A 25,050-nucleotide genomic window follows, 5' to 3' on the forward strand; every position below is an offset into this window, starting at 1 on the left:
CCAGAGGGCCAAGCTGGAAATAGGATGAAGAGGTAAGTGGGACAAATGGTCTGTGTACCAGCTTTCAAATATTATGGTAACACTAGACCCACTGTCCATCAGGGCGTTGGTTGGTTGACCTTCAATGATTACTTTACTGAGGGAGGCCTCTCCTACTAGTCCCTCCGGGATGTCGGTAGCATGTTGGGCATCAACCGCATTCCTTTTGACAGAGCAGTTGGTATTTGAGGTCTCTTTTGCTTGTTTGTTTGTCTCATTTCTTTTTTGTCTTTTTAGAGAACGGATCAGTTTCTGAATGACTTTGCCCTGTTCTTCGGGGGCTGTACAATGAGTAGACACATGTCCTCCTTCCCCACACCTGTAACAGAAGAAGTCCTCTTCATCATAGCTGGTGTGAGTAGGTCTTTGGCTACTTAGGTGAGGGGGAGCTTTATTCACTTTATTTTCTGGTCTCCATCTTGCACCTTTAGTCTGAGGAGGATTTGTGTGTGTCACCGTCATCATGTTGAGGTGATGTTGCACCTCCTCAACTTGTTTTCTCAAAGCCTGAACTTCATAATTTTTTCTGGGTTTCATGTCATCTGTGTGGAATGCATTTTGAGCATCCGAGGCGGCTTTTAACTGGCCAGTTGTGAGTTCAGACACTTGGGACTGCAGCATTTGGACTTGAGCCCGCAGCTCCTGAACTTCAGATTCTGACTTATTTTCATCTTCCACCCTCACTTGCCGGACAATTGGTCTAGCAGAAGGAGCAATATTTTTCTTCCTTACTGCTTGTTGAAACTCTTCTTCTCTGATTTCATTCAACAGTGTCAGGAAAGGAGGAGGATTACGCTTTCTTTCTCTTAGGCGTAACTGTAGTAGCATTATTTCAGACTCTGTGGTTCCACGAAGGAGCTGGTCCACACGTGTACTGTCTCTCATATTGGGAGTTATCCCTCCTCGCTGAACCACTTTTGTTAGTTTTCGCTCTACTCTCCGTAAGAAATCAGAAAGTCTTTCACCTGAGCTTTGGCGCAATGCTCTGAAGGAGAAGTAGAGATCTTCAGGACTCTCTGGGGATCCAAATGCTCTTTCTAGAGCTTCAATATATTCCCCTGGGGATGCATCTGGATCATTAGCTCTTACGGCTTGAGCAATCTCCAGAGCAGGTCCTTTCAGGCTTTCTATGATCCTTTTCCTTTTCTCTCGAAAGGAACAGTCACTCTCATCCACCATTAGCTGAGCTTGCTCCATCCATGTCTCCAAACTCTCCTCTCCTGGAGGTGTGGGACTTATGCCAGAATATGTTCGGAGACGCCTGAAGACATTACTTTCTTGGGCAGGCTTCAGTGTCTTTGCTAGCAGATCACCAACCGCTCTGATGATCGACTCGGCCGAGTTTCCTGGCATAGCTTCTGATGACAGCATTTCTGGTGCAGCTGCTTCTTCAGTAGATGTAGGACTATCTTGTGAGAGAGGATCTGTTTGTCTCTTTTCAGGGTTGACGTTTTCTTCATCTGCAGGCCCATGCAATGTCCACAGTTCCCCTCCTTCAATAGGCGGCACATCCAGCGGTATAGTTTTTGTATTTACTCTTTCACTACACTCACATAAAACCATCAAGGACTGTGATTGAGGGTTAAACATGCGCCCTCTCACCCTAACTCGTCCTAGGACTTTGATAGTCATCAAAGTTTCTTCAATGTGCTTAACTGTGGTCTCAATGGGGACCTGTTTTACTACAAGTGCATGGGATGCATCTAAGCCCTCCCCTATACACCAATTTTCCAACAAAGACATTTTGTAGTTAATGTTTTACTAACTTATTTCTGTTTTGGAAAGTTTTAAGTAGTTCTTACTTTTCCCTTGTTAAACTACAGGTTCAATTTAACCAAGTTAGTAATCTGGGTCAGACAGTAACCAAAAACAAAACACAGCCTAACTAAAGAAACCTTGGGGACTAGCTTTCACATGCAAGTTTATTTTATACTTATCTATTTTATTGTTTTTCGAATTCCAATCCCAGCGGTGCCTCCATTTATGTAGCGCTTTCTGTCATCTAGGCTAGATTTAACGCTTCGGGTTCGTAAAGCTATCTGTAAAACCCCATGGTCCTGCCAGTGAGACCGAGTATGTCTGACCCAGAAATAAGGACACGTTATAAGAATAAAGAATTTATTCTTTAACTCAAGAAATAACAATTAACTATGCCACGGTTATCACTGTGGGAACCACATTCAAACCCAAATGTATTTTTGTTACCCTTACAAAAATTAACACCAATAACAAATAAAAGTAAACCAGACTTTATCAACCTACTACTGGTTGATAAATAGGGACTCTCCCTCAGTATTAAACACCTTGTTAGCTCAAAAGTAACTTATTTATAACTTTCCGGAACACATAACATTTCTTATTTATAACCACAAATTGTACACACTAACTGGTACTGTTTAAATGGTGGGCCCACCCAACAACAGAAAACAAATAAATGCCGGCAAAATAGTCATTCAAACCCCACGTTGCAGGCCTGTTATTGACTCCACTCACCCCGGGTCCTCAGCCCGATGATGAAGGTAGGTTCCCAACGACTCCTATCTCCTGACAGCAGTAAAACCCCGCACTCAGGGGCGGATCTATAGGGGTGGCTACGGGAGCAATTGACTCCCCCGAAATCTGATTGGCTACCCCAACTGCCACCCCAGATGATTGACGGCACCGCTAAAACAGTTGCACGTCTGAAGTCTTTGACTGCGATGTTCTTCCTGTACAGTAGATGGCGCAATGCAGCATGCGCTATGCAGCCCCTTTCCAGTCGTGAATCTAGTGTGAAAGAAGAAGAACTAAAGCGCCTGTGGAGCCACCGAGTGCAACAAGCTGCAAAACATTACCGGTGAGTAGGCTGCACGTCCACAGATTATATTCATAAAAGAAGCTCAATAACTAAGAGTTTGATAAGTTCAGTCAATGAGGATCATCCTCTGTTCAATTGATGTCCGTTTCATAAATCAGAATGATAAGGAGAAGCCCTTGCTTTTCACGAAGGGCAGCTAGAAGCTAGCCTGGCTGTAAACAGACAGGTGCAGGTGGGTGATATTGATGCGTTTCAGTGTCAATTTCTGTGATTTCATGCCCATGTCTGCTGAAAATACTGCTGACGAGAACGGAAACTATTTCATTTTTTTTTATGTCCGTGTCTAGAACCTTCTGAATTATGAAACCAGCAATATCTTTGATCAGAACCGTTTGCCCATGTCATGAAATGCATTACTAGTCGTAGATAATTCACGACCGATGTAGTTAGCTAGTCTCAGGGCAGCAGACAAATGTAATCCACAGTAAAGTTATGGCAGGCTGAAACCTTAATTGAATGGATAGATTCAGAGGCGTGCACAGACATTTTGGGGGGCAGGTGCTCAGGAGGGGGGCAGGGCACTTTTTAGCGCACGTGTAACACTTAATTATAAAAAAAAATACACACGCATGTTGAATGAATTTTGACTTTTATTTGTAACATTCTATAAACGTGAGTTTTCAATGAAAAAATCCCTCATCCATCTGGTCTCCCTCATCCTGGTCTTTTTCTGTCTCTGTGTCTTCCCTGAACTCTTCCTCATCTGTCCTGGTAGATGTTGATGGTATAGAGCTTCCCTGCTGTGACTGGCTACAATATATTAATAATAACCATCATGACAATAATAATGATAATAATAATAATAATAGCTTTAACAAATATGCCACATTAGTTTAAATAATGGGCTATTAGGGCAACATGACTGGAAGTCTTGTCACGTGGATATGACTTATGGTAGCCTACAAAATAATAGCTATTTCAATACCTGCTGATTTTGTACAAACCACTTAAAAATAAAATGTGAACAGCTTTTAAGATTTTTCAATACGATTAACCCTCCTTTCTTGGTATTGTGCTGCATTTACTAAATCAATATACAATTAAGACAATAAAGAGACCAAAATTTGTTAATTAATGTTTCCTAACAAAACCCATACAACAGAAAACGTTTGTCTTAACACATAGATTTGCAATTGCAAACTCTACCGAAATTATTTGTAGCCTATGTGGACGTCCACACGTTATCTGTCATTGACTTGGGCTACAGTGTAAAACTTTATCTAGCCTAACTAGTTTATCAGGTGACCAGTCGGCAAAATGCATGTTTGGTGCTGCTGAATGAGACATTTTAATGCACAACAAAATGATATTGCTTGATCTGTATATTACCTGGCTAATGGGGCACGGGAGAAGCAGCCTGTCAGCGACCATTCCTGCTATCCGAAGATGCTTACTGAACTGCTATGATGCTGCGCATCTGGCATGCCCTGCGGGCGACCGCGCGAGGTCACGTGACAAAGGAAGAGAGATAGGCTGGTCGGGTGTGTAAGGAGGTGGCTCATTTCGGGGCATTGTTTCAGTCGTTTTTAATGGCTCAGGTTTTCAAAAGATCATTTTAAAACCGACCTCAGTAAAATCTTAATAATAAAAATAAAAAACGAGTTTCAAAAGGGCATTTTCGTTGATAAAGGGCAAACTTCCTAGTGCTTTAGCACCACCTAGTGTCTATGTATGCACGCCCCTGGATAGATTGCAGTCACTAGACATGTCCTATTGTTGTGTTCTGATATTTCTAGGCTGTAATAATGTAGTCTGTATTCATTAATTTCCTTGTGCATCATTTTGGACACGAAATGTTGCATTTTGCTTTGATAAGAGAAGTCATGCATGCTAGGAGTAACAAAACGTTTTTTTTCCAGTTGAGAATGAAAAGACAGGGAGGCACGATTTATAACTACTTTAAGAGAAACAGATCAGGCTTAGAGCAGATCAGCAGCCCCGGCAGCCCTCATCCTGGGACTAGTCAGGAAAGTCCAGCAGAATCCAGCCTGTCATCATCGCCAGGTTTGAACATACAGAAGCAGTCACATGTTCAGTTATTTTAAATTATATTTAACATTATTTCAGATGTTCAGTTCAGTCATTTTAAGTTATGTTAAACATTATTTTGAATGTTGGTTATTGTTGTATGTTTAGTTTTAGACAATGGTTGTTTATTTTGATCATACTATTAAATAAATATTTTTCTACTATGTAGGTGTGAGAGTGGACCGAGATGATGACAAGTCCCAAACTGGAACCATTACCGAGGAGTGTCAGGCACAACACAGCCCACCATCATCAGGTCAGAGCAAGTCAGACATGCCAAGTTCAGTCAGTGTGAGATTGTTCTATAATATGTAATTTATAGTATGTGTTGCTTTTAACATTATTTATTTATATTATTTTTATTGTTATTATTGTTTCACAATATAGTTCCTTCTGAGGAAGGCTCTGAGGCTTCTGAACAAGACGACGACCCAGACCCAGAGCAACCTGAGCCTGAAGATGTGTCCAGCACTGCCTTTGCACCTTCAAAAGGGCCCAGTGGTAGGTCTATTTGAAACCTATATGTCTATGTGATACCTGCTAATTCGCTGTTTCTGATCACCTTGTGCATCTCTGATTCTCAACTATGATTCATTGTATCATGTTACAGATATTTCAACATCGAGAGAAGAGGTACCAGTTCAGCCACATTTGAGTAAATACCCCAAGACTCTCCATGGCACCAGCAAGAGGGCCTTCAATAGCAAGTGGTACACGAACAATTCATGGCTTGAGTATTCAGTGTCAAAAAACTCTTGCTACTGCTTTGCTTGCAGGCATTTTTCGTTGCCCAATGCGCCTGACTCTGCCTTCACATCTGATGTAGGCTTTTCAAATTGGAAAAAGGTACTGTCAAAAGAGGCAGGATTTAAACTCCATTCTAGATCTGAGCTTCATATTAACGCAATGTATGCATGGTCTGAGTTCAAAAAGAGGAAAGAAGTAGATCAGACTTTGTTAAATGCGCTAAATGAAAAGCACAAAAAAAAGGTGCAAGAAAACAGGCAGTACATCAAAACAATTGCAGAAGTACTCCTTTTGACTGCCACCCAAAACATACCCCAAAGGGGTCATGAAGAGTCTCAAGAATCAAAAACAAGGGTAACTTCTTGACAATACTTGACACAATCGCGAAACATGACAGCTTCATACAGCAAAGATTAGAGGCATCTGGTAATGCAAAGTACACCAGTCACAACATCCAAAATGAAATGCTTCAGACATTAGCTGATATGGTTCAAAAACAAATAATTGCAGAAGTGAAAGAAAGTGAAGTCTTTAGTGTTATGGCTGACGAAACAAAAGATTTGAAAAAAAAGGAACAAATGTCGTTGGTAGTGCGCTACTACTACAATGGTGCCATACATGAAAGCTTCCTATGCTTCCAACCAGCTGAGACCCTTAATGCAGAAGGCCTCAGTCAAATGATTGTCCGTTGTTTAGAGAGACATGGTCTAGACTACAGGAACAACTTGGTGGGACAAGGTTATGACGGAGCCTCTGTCATGAGTGGCAAGCATTCTGGGGTTGCAGCAAAAATACAGAGCAATGCCAGATTTGCGTTTTACGTGCATTGCAATGCTCATTGCTTAAATTTAGTTCTTGTTGATGCTACAAAATCAGTGCCTGAGGTTGTGGACTTTTTTGCACTTCTGCAGCAGCTATATAACTTTATATCTGGCTCTTATGTGCACCTGAGGTGGCTTGATGTTCAACAGAAACTATATCCATCACAGCAGCCCAGGGAACTACAGTCACTTTCAGACACCAGGTGGGCCTGCAGATATGCAGCATGCCGTAATCTTAGGGACAGACTTCCTGCAGTGCTGAAACTATTGCAAGATCTCTCACTTGAAAAACATGGTGAAAGATCAGTGCTAGCAAGGGGGCTTCTTTCACAAATTGACTTGCAGTTCTTGGGGCTTTTGGTCACTTTCTGTGAAGTACTTGGGGATGCCAAGTGTCTGTCAGACATGCTCCAGTCCAGCACTCTCAACTTAGCAAGGGCTGTGGATTTAGTACAGTCCCTTAAAAGCACTTTCCACAATTACAGATCTGATGATTATTTTAGCAAACTGTGGAAAGAGGTTGAGGAGCTTGCACAACAGTGTGAAATTGGTGTACAAGCAGACAAGAAAAGGCAACGAAAAATAAGCTCAAAATTCCTGGACTCACTGATGATGAGCTCAGTAGGGCAGAGAAATTGGAATGAAGAGGATTTCCCCAGAGCATTATTTTACCAAGTCATTGATTGTCTAATTAGTGAGCTGGATAGGCGTTTTTCTGGCAAAAATTGTGAGATCATGCATGGTGTCCAGTCTCTCAATCCAAATAGTGCAACCTTTCTAAATAATGAGCCTTTGTTTGCCTATGCCCAAACCTTTGAGTCTGATGTATGTGACCTTAGACATGAAGTTCACCAAACAAAGCGGCTACTGGAAAGGAGAATGAAAAGGGGGTTAGACAAACCAGCTTCTCTGCTTGAATTTCTTGTCTTTCTTGAGCCCTACAAAGAAGTTTTTCACGAGCTATTCAGGCTCTGCAAAATTGCCATTGTTATACCTGTTAGCACTGCTTCCTGTGAGAGAAGCTTCTCTGCCTTAAAGCTAATAAAAACACATCTCAGGACAACAATGATGGATGACCGGTTGAATCATCTAGCCATTCTAAGTGTTGAGTCCAGGAGGGCACGTGCCCTTGACATGGATGATTTTGTCAATAATTTTGCCACTTCTCATCAAAATAGAAGAATTATGCTTCTTTGAAGTTATCACCATGCTCTGCACTCAAATCAAGTCAAGTGAACGTAATTGTTAAAAATCTATGTCACACAGTCATCACAGAAGTTTGCACACACATACACATTAAACACTTGATAGCACACACACACACACACACCTTGTGCTGAAGAAGAAGACTAACACTTATGGACAGTAGCAATGTGCAAAGAGTAAAGTGCAAGTGTCATGGTGAAAGAAATGTTCATGGAATGTTCTCCAATGTCATTTAAATGTTAAATGTAGTTTTCCTCAATGTGTTGATGAATCTGGCTTGTGGAAAGAAGCTGTTTCCCAGTCTGCTTGTGCTTCCCTGATTGTAGCAGGGAAAACAGTTTGTATGCTGGGTGAGTGGGATCTTTGATCTGTGTTTCTGTTATCAGAGTTGAAGAATGCACCATATTCATTTTGTTCATAAATAAACTACAAATTGTACTCAAAATTGCACCTTTTGTCTGCTTAGTATGTGGCTAATTAAATATGATTGCAAATTACTGCTTACAAGGTTTATATAAGAAAGGTCAATAAGCCTTAATTAACTTGTAAATTATGCACCAAAGATAACCACAGACTAGTTGGCTTTCATCTGTAGCCCCTGGAAGTTTGATGTTGAAAGAAGTGTGTGTGTGTGTGTGTGTGTGTGTGTGTGTGTGTGTGTGTGTGTGTGTGTGTGTGTGTGTGTGTGTGTGTGTGTGTATATAGAGTATAACAAGAATGATAAGTCATTACTCATGACATGTCAAAGAAGAACACAAGACAGGACCAACATCTGTAAGTCCATGTAGAAATAAATGATAGTGAATAATAATTTAAACGTGACATGAAAAGGTATACAGCACTCGATTGCTTACAGACGGTTGGTGTTTTCTGCTGCGACATTAACGCTAGTGCATAAACTTTGTTATTTTTAAGTATAAACCATTGCCCCCCTAAAATACACTTGGCCACCCCCTTGCTACCCCAAGGATAAAAGTCTAGATCCGCCCCTGCCCGCACTCCTTTATCCACGAAGGTGAAGAAAATCCAAACCTCGACCCAACTGATGAAGGTAAGCTCCCGACGACTCCTTTATCCGCGAAGGCGAGTAAAATCCACACCTCAACCCACCGCCGGTGCAGCAGGTCGCTCCGGATCCACCGTCTCCCTGGCAACTCTCCGTTCCAGCTCACTCCACCGTCTCCATGGCAACCCTCCGTTTCAGCTCACCGAACGCGTCACTCTCAGTCCGTCAGCCGTCCTTACTCTGTCCTCCAACCACTCAGTAGTTGCACGGGTGAGCAAACTTTTCTCACACCACTGCTCACTCAAAGTTCCAGCGGCACTCTGCCAAGTCTCCTCCCCGACGTCCTTTCCGCACGCGCTATAATCCTCTCTTTTTTCTCTCTTTTTCTTTTCGCTCCCCTCTTGTCCCGCCTCCCGGCCAATCAGATTTTAGGAGAAATGCCGTTGCCCAATAGCAAAGGTCCACACAGCATCCTTGTCTGTCACACCTCGTGTTGAGGTGTGCTTTCCATATAAACTATACCATACTTGTTCTATCTTAAAGGAACAGAACACCACATATTAACCAGTCTTTTACTTTGACTTTTTAAGTTATTTTTCTCTCACCATAAGTCTTGAATATTATTATATCTTACTTTAAGATATTAATATACCGACATTAAATTTGTTAGCCTTGTCATTTTTAAAACAACAATAACACACATTTCTGGGAACCCCAGAGGGTTACATATATATAAGAATTGTGCTATAATTTCTAGTCACCGATCTGTTGCTGCTATATTTTAATTTGACGAACCGGAATTTGTCGATGTTCTTTTTCCTGTTTGGTGCAATTGCAACTGCGGATCTTGACCTGGCCGGACCTTATGACCACAGTGTACCAATCTTCTGATGGCTATTTCCAACAGGATAATGCGATATGTTATAAAGTAAATCATCTCAGACTCATTTCTTGAAACTTTTCCACTTAAGTAATTGTGAATTGAGCATATTGACAGACAACATTTTATTTTTTATCTTAAATGCAATTTTTTTTTTTTATAATTACTGCTCTGTCAGCTAAAGATCTGTTTTGGTCTCTATACTTTAATTAAATAAATCAATTCAAGCTAAAATGTAAGAGGCTATACCTGATCTCTTTGTATCAGAGAATTTCTTACCCAGAAAGATGTCACTTGGTGTAAAACCCCCCCTGCAACCCTGGTTTGCATTTGTATAGCTCACAGCATGTTCATTTACATGTTAAAGCCTCCCCTAGAATTCCATGGGGGGGAGGCATGGGGGGAACACTGCCTAAGAGAGTCCACGTCAATTTCTGACAATTTACGGGAGTTTTCGGCGAAGCCTGCAAATTGTCGTAAACTGCCGCTAACCTGAAGTTCCACGACAATCTACAGTGCCGCATATTGACGAAAATCCCACTTTTCATGCAGTGTCTGTAGTTGATATTCAGACATCTAACTTTATTGAACTTTCTGTTAGGTACAGTTAGCGGATATCCTAAACACGGCACACAGTCTTGTGTCATTATTAAACCGAAGGTTAGGCTCTTCAGGGACTGTGAGGCCAGTTGCACAAGAAAGTGAAAGACAGTCTGTTGAGGGACAGTCGAGGCAAACAGAGACAGGTCCACAGTCAGGACAGCTAAGATGTCCTCAGCGCAGTGGTTCAGTTCATCAAGAAATGGCTCGGTAAGTTTCATCTTAGTCAGCCTGTGTAGCAAGCCTGCGGTCTGTGTTGATCTTCTGCATTTCTGTCAATTTAAATTTGATATTGAATAAAATAAGCTGTATAAACATCATCATCATAATTTTTTCAGATAATTTCCTGGACTTTTTCGCCGAGAGACAAAAGGGAAAAGACGTTTTACACCGTATACCCGACCAAAAAAAAGTTTTCTGGTGAACTTTTTTCTCCTTGAGAAACAACGTTCCAAAACCCCCAAAGGAGACGAAGAACTCCAGCTTATATTGGCTGGTCTGGGTAAACGTTCTCTCTCAGTAACAGAGAGTTTAACACATACAGAGGTAATTTTTCTTTAAGTATAGTAGACTATAATCTGTTTCTTTCTTTCTTTGTTTCTTTTTATTGTTGGAGCTATTCTATCCACTGACTTTTTCTGCATCCTGTGATAACTGAATGAGCCGATGTCTTGGCTGAATTTCCCCATATAATTATATATATTCCAAATCAATGATCTCTCCTTGGGTTACGGAATAGAAAATGTAGAAAATAATTGTATTTGTTATATGTATGATATTGACTAGTAACTGAACTTTTTTTGTATAAGCTGACAGATTTGTTGCTTAATGCATTTCCAAGGCTTGCAAGCATCAATGGTGGCTGGTTGCTATACAAGTCTACAGTTATGTTGTAATGAAACATAAACTGTTAAACTTATGTTATACAACCAGTTTAACTCGGTGAATGTGCATACAGTTGAGTAAATGATGTCTGTAAATGTTTAACATTTCTAGGTGGTGGTGGGCAGCGCAGATTAGTTGTTATTCCTCCTGATTCTGATGGTTATAGTGGGCACCAACTGAAGACCGTTAGTGGAAATGGAAAATGTACACTGTACATAACTCCTCTACAGGAACAAATTGAAACTTCTCCATTACCACCAGATGCAAAAGAATTTGAAAACATGCCTAAAGCTCCATGCACCACCTGCAACAACATGGTACCACTCCAAGCTCTTCCGTTTCACATCAAGAGCTGCAAAGAGGAAATGATTTATCTCAGCAGCTCCCCTGAGAATGTATGTCAAATACTGGCTATAAGTAATAAAGTGTTGGCTGTAATTAACCAAATAATTGATTACATTTATATTTGTATGTTTTATAATTAGGAAAGCTTCACTCAGGACAATGAATCTCCATTAAGGACAAAACATCAGACAGAGATGGTGAGATGCTTTGTTTGCTGGTTGTCTGTTTGAATTATTAATTTAACTTTTTTATGTACATTCTGTGTCATTTGGACTACTGAGTGTCCAGTGTGCAGAGGTATATTCAGCACTGATGCCATTGAGACCCATGCATCTGACTGTGGAATACGGTACTTCACCAGGATTTAAAAAAAAAACATTTCATGTAGTCAGTGATTTATCCATATATGAATTCTAATTATTATTCCTACAGATCTTCAAACCAAGAATGCAATATAAGCACCTCAGAGGATGAGAGTAACTACTTTCAAAGCTAAACAAAAACAAAACTCCATTTCACCATATTTATAGAGGAAAATGCATTATTTAAAGACGGGAGCTCCAATTAGTAATATTTTGATTCAATTTCTAGCAAAAGAATGGATAATATTTTTACATTATTCTTTCAGAAAGTGTTGGTAATATTTCTTTATCAGTTTTCCCACTCCTAACTTATTTGCTGTCAATGAACAACTAATTATAATTAACTAACTATAATTTTTTTAGCTCAGAGGAAATCTTGAACTGGATCAGCGGCCAAGTGGACGACAGCTGCACATTTTCCCTTTGTGTGTCAAGATTTGATCTCTTTAGTAGAGGAATGCAACAGTGGCAACGCCAGAAAAAATCCCGTCCAAACTGCCGACTGAAGGTTTCTTTTTTTGGGGAATCTGGCATTGACACAGGCGCTCTAAGTAAAGAGTTTCTAACAGGTACATTTACATTAGCTCATTGAGTTAGTTTTAATGCAACTTAAACATTATTCGATCACACTTTATATAATTTTTTTTCTTGTTGTTGTTCAATTTAGAAATGGTTTCTGAGGGGACTTCCGGTGACGCCATGAAAGGAGAAGCAGCCTGATTGCCCTACTCCGAGGAAAATCCCTTAAAAACTAGCTTATTTGACGATATAACATATAATTTATAACAATTCGACGAATTACAAAAATGACTACTCTCAGAAAAGAAGTTGATAAGAAAAGTAAAACGACCTCGCAGAAAGAAACCTGCCAACTTCCAGAAACTACTACGGTCGTGAGTGAACAGAAAGACAACATGGAGACCGTACTTGCAGAGCTAAAACAACTGAGAAGGGAACACACGGATGCTTCACACGATACTAAAACTACTCTGTCAAGGGTGGAATCATCATTGAAAGACGTGCTTGAACGAACGACGAAACTGGAGCAGCAAATTACTGACACCAACCAAAGAGTGAGCGACGCTGAGGACCAGCTGCTCCGCCATGACCGAGTGCTGCGCTACATGCTACAGAGAGAAGCTAATCTCTCAGCTAAATGTAAAGACCTCGAGTCAAGATCCAGGCGCAACAATCTACGCATCTACGGGATACCTGAAGGAGAAGAAAAGAACGACATGATTTCCTTCGTGACTGACTTGATGCGCACCTCACTCAAACTACCGCAGGACATGAATCTGAATATAGAGAGAGCCCACCGGTCGCTAAATGTGAAGCCCAAAGACTCCGCTCCCCCTCGGTCAATCATCGTCAGGTTTTCTAACTACAGAGTGAAAGAAAAAGTAATACAGACGGCATGGAGTAGACGTGATGTCACCCACCACGACCAAAGGATATACTTCGACCAAGATTACACGGCGAACGTACAGAAGAAACGCAAACAGGTCCGAGAAGTTATTAAGCAACTTAAAGACAAAAACGTGAAAGCAGTATCACCTTTCCCGGCTCAACTGAAAATCCACCTGGACTCCGGTGTGAAGACCTTTTCAACACTTGCAAGAGCAGCCCCAACACTGGAGAAGATGGGAATCCATGTCAAGATAGATGAGCGTGAGAGATACCGAGAGGAACTGCTGGGCGAATCCTGGACCACGGTGCCCGGAAAAGCAGGAGAAACTATGCTGAGCATAACGGACATGCGGGCGATTTTACAAGGTAATAATTAAACAAAGGATTTGGGAGTAATATATGGACAATTAAAAAATTGATCTCAAAGTATCACATTTGGGTTAAAATGACTTGAAAGAAGGCTAGTTTAGTAAAATATGAAACAATTCTGTATACCAGGGAATTTCCTCACCACAGGAACGGTAGGATGATTTATTTTTTCTATTTTATTTTATGTATACTTGTTTTTGGAAAGGCAAGTCCGGGAACAGACTCTTGTTGTCAGACTGCTATCACACGGCGTGTTCAGGCGAAGGGATTCTGTCACACCCCCTTCGTCGCCATGGAGACCAGTTTTAAGGTCGTATTGTTACTTAGTTCAGTGTTTGGAAGCCTGTTCACTTTAAAGTTCAAGTATGTTCTAATGTTTGTAAACTTTACCTTGACCAATTTAGCAAATGTGCAATCACATCGTGTAAAATACATATTTTACATTAATATTGATACTTACAGGATCAGTAATATAGAAAAGGTATTCATAATTAAAAGGTACATATGGAAAAACTAACAATCGTAACATATAATGTCCACGGATTAAATCACCCAATAAAGAGGAAAAAAATCTTTAATCAACTAAAAAAGATGCACTGCTCCATTGCCCTACTACAGGAAACACACCTAAACGAATTAGAACATAAAAAATTAAGACGGGACTGGGCAAATCAAGTATATAGTGCATCATATGGAAATAAGAGAGGAGTCACTATTTTATTTAACAAATCATTGGCCTTTTCTACAGAAAAAGTTATTCAGGATAAAATGGGGAGATATGTCTTTGTGCTTGGTCGGATGTGGGAGGAGGAGATATCTATTTTGAATCTTTACGCTCCTAACGAATGTGATGAATCCTTCTTTAAAAAAATAGCTAATATAATTGCAGAGAATGCTAAAGGCATAGTAATAATTGGAGGAGACTTTAACGCAGTACATGATGGCAAAATGGATAGGACACCAGTAGAGAGGGGGAGTCAGAGCAGAAAAACAAAAATACTTAATAATATGGTAACTGAACTGGGACTGGGGGATCCATGGAGATTTAAAAACCCGAGCAAAAAGGATTTTACTTTCTTTTCGAAAGTTCATAATAGCTATTTAAGGATAGACTTCTTTTGCATACCACAAAAATATTTTTATAAAGTAATTGACTGTAGTATTGAACCAATTACTCTGAGTGACCATGCTCCAGTTACCCTACAATTAAACTTAAGTAAGGACATTCCATTTAGATACTGGAGGTTAAATGTATCACTACTCACCAACACATCAGTGATTCAGGAACTGAGACAACATTTGCTTGAATATTTAGAGATAAACGATAATGGATCAGTAACACCACCTATGATGTGGAGTGGAGCCAAGGCAGTGTTAAGAGGAAAAATGATACAGATATCTTCTAGATTTAAGAAACAACGCATGGAAGAACAAACAAGACTTGAAAATAAAATAAAACAACTAGAAATTGAGCATAAGCATAGAGGAGGAGATGACACTCTAACAGAACTAAAAGAGACTAGAAAAAAGCTTGATGAAGTTCTTACATACAAAGCAGAGGGAGCACTGAGGTTCTCCAAACAAAGATTCTATGAGATGGGAAATAGAGCCAGTCGACTGTTATCTTTCCAGCTTCGAAAAACACAATCGGACAGAATAATACACAAAATAACAGATCCCTCACTTAAAACAACTCTATTTCGTCCGATAGAAATCGCCAACGCTTTTGCATCCTTTTATAAAAACTTATACCAGGAACCAAACCAAATCAATAACGAAGTAAAAAATCAAACTGCTATGTTTCTTGCTAAGTTAAGACTACCTACTCTGTCTGAGGAGGAGGCGGCTGAAATGATCTCAGATATAAGAGAAACAGAAGTACAGGAGGCAATTAACAATTTGAAAAATAATAAATCTCCAGGGACTGATGGACTCCCGGGGGAATTCTATAAGTGCTTCAAAAACATCTTATCGCCAACACTAACGAAAATGTTTAACTATGCACTTAAAAAGGGTGAAATCTCGGACTCCTGGTCCGAGGCCATCATCTCAGTTATTCATAAGGAGGGGAAAGACGCAACAATTTGTGAGGGATACAGACCAATTAGCCTGTTATGCACAGATCTAAAACTACTAACCAGTATTCTGGGTAAAAGGATACAGAAATATATTAAAAAACTAATTCACCCAGACCAGACGGGTTTCATTCCAAATCGACAAAGTGTTAACAACATAAGGAGAACCCTGAATGTTATAACACAAGCCAAAGAAACCAACCAAGAATCCATGCTAATTAGTTTTGATGCACAAAAAGCATTTGATACAGTTAACTGGCAATTTTTATATAACACCTTGCTAACTATGGGCTTCCATCCACGTTTTGTGGAATGGATTAAAATAATATACACGAACCCTAAATCACGTGTTAGAGTTAATGGAGTTTGCTCTGACTTCTTTATGCTTGAAAGAGGGGTTCGCCAAGGAGATTGTCTTAGTCCCCTACTCTTTGCATTAAACATCGAACCTCTGGCAGCAGCAATTAGAATGAACAAGCATATTAAAGGTATTAGAGATAAAAATAATACGGAACACAAGATTTCACTTTTTGCCGACGATATTTTGACCTACATAAGTGATCCGGTGAAGTCTATTCCCTCACTTATGGAGACTATTGAAGATTATGGTAGACTTTAAGGTTACCAAATCAATCAATCCAAATCTGAAGTGATGGTGTTACACGGTCATTTACCCACAAAATTAACAGATAGATTCAAACCTAAAACATCAAAACAGGGATTCAGATACTTAGGAATTTTCATAACTCCTCAAACTTCACAACTTTTTAAAGCTAATTATGGAAAACTAATGGATGAGATCAAGACAGACCTTATGAGATGGAACATTCTACCCCTCTCACTAGTAGGGAGGATTGAAACCATTAGAATGAACATCCTTCCAAGACTCCTCTTTCTGTTTCAAACCTTACCTATAAAAGTACCCATGTCCATATTTAATATTCTGAATAAATGGCTTTCGAAATTTATCTGGCAAAATAAACGCCCCAGAATTAGATTGAAAACTCTTATGTGTCCTAAGGAACATGGAGGACTAAACGTACCAAACCTTAAAAAATACTACTGGGCCGCACAAATTAGATCAATAATAACATGGATACGCCAAGACGAAGATCCAATTTGGTACAAGATGGAACAAGGCGACTCCCAAGATATACTTCTTGATACTGTCCCATTTGTTAACCAAAACACATGGACAAAGAATAAAATTAATAATGAATGGGTTAAGTTTACTCTAGTAACATGGGCAAAGATCAAAAAGATACTAAATCTACCCAACTCCTTATGTAGAGTTATACGGCTCGACCATAACGCTGAATTTCTTCCTACATCTGGACTACATAACTGGGTTGAAAAAGGATTGATTCTAATAGATCAAATGTTTGAAAATGGAAACCTAATGTCCTTTCAACAACTTCAACAAAAATACAATCTCCCAACCCATGACCTTTTTAAATATTTGCAAATGAGACATTACCTGCAGAAACATAAGGAATGGGAAAACCTACAAATACCCCCCTCAAACATAGAGAATTTTTTTTCTCTCTGTAATAAAAGGAAACATAACCACCAAATTCATATCCCATACCTACAAAATATTGCAAGAGGAAGGAATAACTGACACAAAAGATATTAAAGGGAAATGGGAGCTAGAAATGAATGTCATAATCAATGATGAAGACTGGGAGAAAATGTTCCGAGAGGGTCATAAAATATCAAATAGCCCAATGCTAAGAGAATTTGAATGGAAAATCAAAGTGAGATTTTTTAGGACTCCTCTTCTCACATCCAGATTTAACCGCACCTCGGACAAATGTTGGAGGGGTTGTGGACTAATTGGAGATTTCACCCATGTATTTTGGGACTGTCCAAAACTATTAACCTATTGGAAAGGAATACAAAGGGAAATTAATAAATGTCTGGGCATTACAATTCCTCTAAAGCCATCTTTAATAATACTGGGTATTTTCCAGAATAAAATCCAAGATCACAGTAAGATTTATATCTTAAGGATTTTACTTGTCCTCGCAAAGAAAATGATTACTGTCTCATGGCTGAAGCCTCAGCCCCCAACAGTTTCCCAGTGAAAGAATAGAGGGAGGGAGGTTTACCATATGGAACAAATTACGGCAAAACTTCAGATGAAAAGTGATATCTTCTTAGAAAAATGGTCCCTAATTCAAACATTCATTTCGAATTGAAATTGATGGAAACTATGATTAATAAATAGGAGATTCCTCCTCGAGTTCTTCACCCTGATTGTATAATTATTGTTTGCCTCTTTAAGAATCCAGACAAACAAAACATTTTATGAAACATAACATGTGAGTTTGTACATGTAACCTGTAAAATGTATTATCTGTAAGATGTATGTGATGTGACCAGCACTGGAAAATCTGAATAAAAAAGTTCAAAAAAAAAAAAAAAAAAAAAAAAAAGAAATGGTTTCTGAAATAGAAAACAAACTGTTTGTGGGCAGTGCAGACAAGAAGGGCAAAAATCCTCTGTACTGCCTTAACAGCCTGGATACTAACTACTTCCGGTACATAAAGCATTTTTTTTGCCTTAAATAATTACATTTAATTAATACACTTATACTAAGTACATAAGTTTTTCTTGATCTTTAGGACGGCTGGAGAAGTTATGGTAGCGAGTATGGCTCAAGGCGGACCCCTCCCAAACTTCATGCGTGAATGGTGCTACAGATACCTCTGCTCTGGTGATTCAGACAGCATCCAGGTGTCAACTAATGATGTCACAGATTCAGAACTGTTCCACCTTATAACAGAGGTAAGGAAGGTTTTAAAATCCAGCTAAACACTGTACTATGTTTTTTTGCTAAAAAAAAGTCCTCTGAACAGATTCTTCTTTGTAGAAAAAATTCATCTCTTCTGTAAGAGACCTCTTCAGGCAAGAGAGTTACCAGTAAAGTCAGCCTCATAAGCAGTACTTTTGCAACAAGTTAATGATGGAAATCAAAACTGGTTAGTCACGTGCTGATCGTTCAAGTCTTATTCCTGGCCTGTTGTCCTCAGAGGGCTGATTCATGCTCACAATAACGGCATTGGAAGGGGTACAACTGGACCCAGCGACCTCCATGATCCAATCAATCAGTCATTGGCAGTGATGGGACTAACGGCGTTGAAACTAACGGCGTTACTAACGCCGTTACCTTGTTTTAGTAACGAGTAATCTAACTAATTACCTTGACTGTAACTATAACGCAGTTACCATTGCAGGCACCCCGTTACTGCGCGTTACTCAGGTCGCACAATGAACCTTTTTTCATGATAGGACTCGTGCGCAGCTGCGTGAAGCTGACACCCCACCCACGTCAAAAAACTCTGCAAATAGACTGAATGGTAAGTGCAACGTTAGTGCAGATTTGTGCAGAAAAAAATATTGTTTGTGCTACTTTTGTTTAAGAGATATTAAGGATTATTTTTTTAGGTCATCCAGAGGTGCGCGCCTTGTCATGAGAGAGGGGAGGATGAGATTCCGTCTGTCAGTTGAATAGGTGGGTGTTTCTGCTGGTGGGTGTTAACGTACAGCACACACAGAGAGATGGAGAGTGAGGATGACTCCAGCAGCAAAACAGCGTTTTCCACATGGAAATACCGGTGTTACGTAGAGCTGCGTTTCCCCATCACATACCGGTTTCCTCTGCATCTCCACACAGCGCAGGCGGCAAGAGTCACCGCGCAAGCGACAGGAAACGCGCATGCTCGCTAAAGGCGCGCAACAGTCGCTCTGTGCTCGCGCCACAGGAGAACTATGGAGAGCGTGAACGATCAAATGAACCTGACAACAGCCAGAAATGATAGCCTATATGGAGAAAGGGAGAAATCTGGATGGATGGATGGATGGATGGATGGATGGACGGACGGACGGACGGACGGACGGACGGACGGACGGACGGACGGACGGACGGACGGACGGACGGACGGATGGATGGATGGATGGAAGGATGGATACTCTGCCTTCTCAACCTACTGTATTTTTTATTTTAAACATTATTTGATGGCCTTTGTGGCAGGGATGGAGATCCATATTTTATGTCACACACAGAGTATAGATAGATAGATGGATAGATAGATGTTGCAGTATCTATAACAACCCAAACACACAGGATTTCAGAATTAGACATCCCCAGTTATTAATTTCATATACTCACCGGATCTGAATGTCCTGTTATAAAACTTCACATCGCGTTCCCCCTGATGTCATTTACGTTGAGTTGCAATAAATGCTAAACTGTCTGCAGGTTCTTGTCTTTGTCGTCCGCTCTATTCAGCTGGCTTTGGAAACACACAGCGAGAAGGTGGGGGCTGGGTGGTGAGGGTTACCGGGGCGGGAAACGCAAAAGTAACGCAATAGTTACTTTTACTAGTAACTAGTTACTTTTATTGTGGAGTAACTCAGTTAGTAACTCAGTTACTTTTTGGGAGAAGTAACTAGTAACTATAACTAATTACTTTTTCAAAGTAACGTGCCCAACACTGGTCATTGGGCAGAGGGTATCTTTTGCATGTGACTACCTGTAACAATTTCCATTGCTAATTTGTAGCAAAGGTACTGCTTAACAGGCTGAGTTTACAGGTGACTCTTAGACTGAAGAAGTCTCTTGGAGAAGGGAGATGTATGTACATGAGCCTGACCGCCCAGACACACACACAGATGAAACTGCTGAGATTTTTGTCAAAAAAAAAAATTTCTTGTTTGATTTGCTTCTCAATTTTGACATCAATAAGGGGGGAAAAAATGAAAAGGATAAAATGGGAAAAAAATATATAAAGCCACACCCAAAGGTACATACAGTGCGTGTAATCGTACATCTGCAGGAACCCCTGTGTACAGATTAAATTATGTTACAGTGATTAAAGGTATGTGAAATATTAGCTTATTATTGAGCAAAAGGTTATATACTGTAAACTACCACCGAAAAAAGATTTCCGGAAAAAAACAGTGCATTCAGTTGTCATTTGTAAGTTTCCAAACATTTTTGGAAAAATAAAGCTTGTTTGGTCTTCAGGTAAACAGAGCAACTGAAGAGAACATAAATGAGCTTACGGATGACATAGTAGGCTGTGGCTATACTGGAAAGGTATCTGTGGACAAAAAAGACCTCATCATGAGGTAAAGTTTTTGTTTTTCTTTCATTTGCTAAATATTACTGATTATTCAAATGTGTTATTTGTGTCATGTAACTACTTCTAAATGTTGAGAAATTATTCTAAGCACACAGAATTTTGTAATTAAATGCTTTTGTATTGTCTTATATAAATATGTTTTGCAGAGCGATTGTGTTGCACTCAACAATGAGACTTGTGCCGATGCTTGACCAACTGAGAAAAGGCCTGCAGCTATGCGGCCTGCTACAAGTGATGAAAACCAACCCAGATTTGTGTTTGCCTATGTTTGTTCCTGGGGAAGATGGCAGAGTGAGTATACATTTATGTTGTCTCCATTAAAATAGTTTTATAAACATATGAAACGACTTATTTGTATCCTTTGATCATGCCAGGTGGATGCTGCATTTTTCCTTGAAAGATGCCAACCTGGGTTTAGTGAGAGGGGTTCTGTGAGATACAGCAGAGAAGTTAACATCATGAACTTCTTTCAAGACTTTCTACAAAACATAGAGGACTGTGGTATGTTTTCACTGGCATGACTACTTTGTTGTAAATGTACTACTGCCAGTGGTGATAGGAAAACAATGTTTTGATCTGTGTGTTTGTGTGTACTGTGAGAACTTTTCTCATGAATAACTTCATTTATTATGAATACTTTATTATAATACATTTAAATCTAATCAACTTCTTAGTTGATCTTATTTTTATCGGCTAATGTAGAATGTAAGCATAATGCTGCTTTCAGACCAAACTCCTTTTAAGCATTAGTGACTTCACATGCAATGTTTATGGTGAATGCGCCCTCGGATTACTTTGAGCTATCCTACGGTGCGTCACACGCATGTTGCGCTGCAAGCTTTGAAGCTTTCTGGATGTTTTGTGCTGCCTATTTGGGTTGACCAGCTTTGAGCACCTCTAGAGCGGCCTATGTAAGAGCTGGATGCAATAGTTGTATTTTATAATAATCCAGTAATTCACAGCACATTCACGTCGTGCAAGGCTCTCAACATTTTGCAAGAGTTTGGAATGCACCTATAACATTAAAGGTTTAACCAAAACTGTTTAATTTCAAAAACAAAATCTGACTTAATAAGCAGTTGTAATATGCATATCTTCAAAAATGCTAGGCTTTTAACTTTTTGTTTTCTCCTTAACATCTACCTTCTTTACAAGAACAAGATGGTCAGAAGGAGGATCCACAGCAGCTGACCGTTGGCAAAATCATGCAGTGGATAACAGGACAAGCACACAAGCCAGTGCTGCCCAGTGAGAAGAAGGACTTCTTCATTTCTGTTAAATTTTACCATGACTGTGACTCAAGTCATACCATTTGTTTTCCTGTTGTTAGTGCCTGTAGCCGCACAATCACATTTCCAGTTGTACATCTTACAACCCTGAATGACTTTAAAGAAAATATGATAGCAGCCGTTACTCACGGACAATCATTTAGCCTCGTCTGAGTGATTTTGCTTTTTGTTAGTTAAATGTGCCGTTCTGTTGGAACTTACATGAAAAAACCACAGTGGCCAATGTTTCTAAGTGAAATCCTTAAAGTTCTGTCAGTTTGATAAGTAAACACTTTCCAGGACTTTAGTTACCAGGTTTATAAAAACATTTGTGTAAGTTATATTCAGCTGTTTGAGTTACAAGAAATTCAGTTCAAGGAATGAAAGTTTTTAAACTTTCAGTGTTTTATAAAGGAGTTTGACAGTTTTTTTCTAAACAAATAAAAACTGAATTATTTTTTACTTATCTTCTGATTTATTTATTCAAACACAATAATTAAAGTTTTTCATCAACAATCACAACGACACACAGCTCCATAAACTATACTTTCATAAGTTGTAATCTGTATAGAAATGAGTAAAAAGAATACAATCAAATACAGATGAATAGCTGTGCAGATAAATGACATTAAATACCCAAAAATGGTGACATCAATGTAGATTATTAAATTTGCAAAGGCAGGATACAGCAAATAGTCATATTTTCACAACAGGTGTGTTACTTAAATGCTGTCGCTTGTTGCCCAGTGATCTTCAACATACTGAATCATTGACACATAAATGTCCTGTCCATATGATTGAGAAGGTGCAAGTGGATTGATCATGGTCATCACAGCTTCCATTGCATTTGGAGACAGAGGACAGTCAACTTCTGGGACATGAACTCCAGAAGGTTCTTCACTGACACCATCAAACGTTTCCCAGTCAGTTCCAAAGAGCTCTGGGTTCTATAAGCAAAAATCAATGACTTCTAACTGCCAAATAATAATGTTTAAGTTTTGTTTCATTAAACAAACCTGCACATCTTCAGTCTCATGAGAAGGTTTCTGCATGTGTCCCATGGTCCAGAGCTGGTTAGGGGGGAGGCCACCTTCAGACTTTAAAGGATGATTGTCCCATCCTTCTGTGAAGGTGTGCAGAGCATCTGCAATGCGTGGAAGGAACACATAGTGTACACAAAACAAATGCAGAGTGTTGGACAACTCCAGAAGTCCGTGCTCCTCCAGATTGTGAAGTACTTCATAGTAGAGATGAGTTACACTGGTCCACACGTCTCGCCATAGGTGCTCAATTCTTAATAGAGAATTATATTTTTTAAAAAAAACAGGAAAGCAGAAGGTGAAACAGCAAAAAAGCAAGTGTTTTCCATTTGACTCCTGACTTTTCTTTCCCCTCTGAATTCTGATAAGTCAGAAACCAGAATATTTCTTTACACGTGCTTCCATAAACTAACCATTGAAAACTTTTGTTTATGTTAGAATAGCATTGCTAAAAATGTGACTTCTATTGATCACACACCTGTCTTTTTTTAAGAAATTAGTATTATATATTGGTTGCTTTATTCACTGATACTTGGTCACAGACATATATATATAATACCTTTGATTGTGTACACTTTTGCCAGCTATAAAACTCCCTCTTCCCGTTCCTTTTACACTGAACATGGCTTCAGCTACTGCCACGTTTTCAACTCCTTCATCACCTCTCACCCTGTAACCACAGATATGTAATTTACATAAATACAGTATGTCTGAAATTTATATTACACACACATACATATATGTCATACATTTATTTGTTTGTTGTTGCTTGCAATATTTGCAAGCAACAACAAACAAAGCAGCAACAAAAACTACCTGGAAGGCCAACCATAGTTTTCCACAGCTTTTAGAAAAAATGTAAGAGCAGTGCTTGCTCTGTTGTTTGTTGCAGGCTCCAAGTACATTATCTGTAAAAATTAAAGGCAAACATGTTAATATTGCACATATACTATATAACCACAAAAAGAAAACGTCTTTATGATGTACCTTTCTGGAGTATCCATCTATTGCTCCAAATATGACGATGTTATACCTTTAAAAGAGAATTTTACAACATTCTATCCAATTATGTTCATAGGAAACCCAATATCTTGGTAAAAAAAAGAAATGTTACCTTATAAACTTATGATTTGTGTCTATATGTACTAAGGACAAAGGATGTGGTACAGAGTATGTCCTTCTGACGATGCACCCTAGCTGCAACATTCTTTGTAAAACTCCAGCTCCATCAACTCTGTGCATTGAGTCTTTGATCCGTTCCCACTGAACTCTGTGACCCTCTGCTTGAAGGCAACCCTTTACCATCCGATATCCAGCATTAGGTAATCTGTTCTTTATTGATAATATAGCATTGTCAAGTTCGCTGTCAGATAAATTGCTGTAGGAAGATCTTGTTGATAACCCAAGCTCACGCATGCGTCTGAAAATAGTAGATATGCTGACTCCATGCAGGTTTGCAATACATGACACTGGTAGGGCCATGTCTATTAAATGGACCAAAAGGTCTTCAGATACTTCTAATTTGGGTCGCCCTCGTCTACTAGAAACTTCTGTGGTAAGAACACAATGTTCTTCTTGAGAAAGGGTGTCATGGATCTTTCTTTGAAGGGTTAAAATACAATCCATAACATCCATGGGTATATCAAGAACAGTTGATGCAGATGTTAAAATAAACACCTCCTGATTTACAATATATTGGAAATAGTCCAAATCCAAATTTGGCTGGTCTAGAACCTCATTAATTCTTGAGAGAAGGCGTTCCATTACATGTCTGCAGTGGTTCCTGCAAACATAAAAATTGACTAGTTACTTTTTAGACAGCACAAATTCAATCCTTTATTTTCCTGTTAGATCAAAATAAAAACAAGATTGACAACTTAAAAAGTCAGGAATCATGAAATAAAAGTGTAATTTTACATGAAAAATACCGTTTGTTTATGTACTTGTATGGCTGAGCTAATATCT

At 39.3% G+C, this 25,050-nt stretch overlaps 3 protein-coding genes across 3 annotated transcripts; 2 read left to right on the plus strand and 1 right to left on the minus strand.

Moving 5' to 3' along the window:
* The first annotated feature begins 2,552 nt into the window (after positions 1 to 2,552).
* Positions 2,553 to 9,067, plus strand: LOC119792270. Its single transcript, XM_038298841.1, has 6 exons — positions 2,553 to 2,558; positions 2,851 to 2,875; positions 5,094 to 5,180; positions 5,312 to 5,425; positions 5,535 to 6,025; positions 8,714 to 9,067. The coding sequence occupies exons 1-6, from the start codon at positions 2,553 to 2,555 to the stop codon at positions 9,065 to 9,067; spliced, it is 1,077 nt and encodes a 358-aa protein (XP_038154769.1).
* A 3,076-nt stretch (positions 9,068 to 12,143) lies between these two features.
* On the plus strand, positions 12,144 to 22,507 carry LOC119792261. Its single transcript, XM_038298832.1, has 7 exons — positions 12,144 to 12,345; positions 18,067 to 18,169; positions 18,255 to 18,417; positions 20,660 to 20,763; positions 20,924 to 21,068; positions 21,152 to 21,278; positions 21,933 to 22,507. The coding sequence occupies exons 1-7, from the start codon at positions 12,234 to 12,236 to the stop codon at positions 22,217 to 22,219; spliced, it is 1,041 nt and encodes a 346-aa protein (XP_038154760.1). The 5' UTR covers positions 12,144 to 12,233; the 3' UTR covers positions 22,220 to 22,507.
* A 367-nt stretch (positions 22,508 to 22,874) lies between these two features.
* LOC119792271 lies at positions 22,875 to 24,815 on the minus strand. Its single transcript, XM_038298842.1, has 5 exons — positions 24,200 to 24,815; positions 24,073 to 24,118; positions 23,902 to 23,993; positions 23,645 to 23,755; positions 22,875 to 22,992 (listed from the first exon to the last, which is right to left on the minus strand). Exons 1-5 carry the CDS (start codon positions 24,718 to 24,720, stop codon positions 22,875 to 22,877), a joined length of 888 nt encoding a protein of 295 aa, XP_038154770.1. The 5' UTR covers positions 24,721 to 24,815.
* Between the last annotated feature and the right edge of the window lie 235 nt (positions 24,816 to 25,050).

This window comes from Cyprinodon tularosa, unplaced genomic scaffold, assembly GCF_016077235.1.
Source record: "Cyprinodon tularosa strain WSP-4 unplaced genomic scaffold, ASM1607723v1 ctg416, whole genome shotgun sequence".
Taxonomy (NCBI): Eukaryota; Metazoa; Chordata; class Actinopteri; order Cyprinodontiformes; family Cyprinodontidae; genus Cyprinodon; species Cyprinodon tularosa.

Coding starts and splice junctions, on each gene's coding strand:
- LOC119792270 (XM_038298841.1), top strand. Junction 2,876..5,093: donor CAAGCTGCAAAACATTACCG/GTGAGTAGGCTG, acceptor TCTACTATGTAG/GTGTGAGAGTGGACCGAGAT. Junction 6,026..8,713: donor CTCAAGAATCAAAAACAAGG/GTAACTTCTTGA, acceptor TTATCCACGAAG/GTGAAGAAAATCCAAACCTC.
- LOC119792261 (XM_038298832.1), top strand. CDS start 12,234: ATGCAACAGTGGCAACGCCAGAAAAAATCCCGTCCAAACTGCCGACTG. Junction 18,170..18,254: donor CTGGATACTAACTACTTCCG/GTACATAAAGCA, acceptor CTTGATCTTTAG/GACGGCTGGAGAAGTTATGG. Junction 21,069..21,151: donor TTCCTGGGGAAGATGGCAGA/GTGAGTATACAT, acceptor TGATCATGCCAG/GTGGATGCTGCATTTTTCCT.
- LOC119792271 (XM_038298842.1), bottom strand. CDS start 24,720: ATGGATGTTATGGATTGTATTTTAACCCTTCAAAGAAAGATCCATGAC. Junction 23,994..24,072: donor TAGATGGATACTCCAGAAAG/GTACATCATAAA, acceptor TAATTTTTACAG/ATAATGTACTTGGAGCCTGC. Junction 22,993..23,644: donor AAAAGTGTACACAATCAAAG/GTATTATATATA, acceptor TTTTGCTTATAG/AACCCAGAGCTCTTTGGAAC.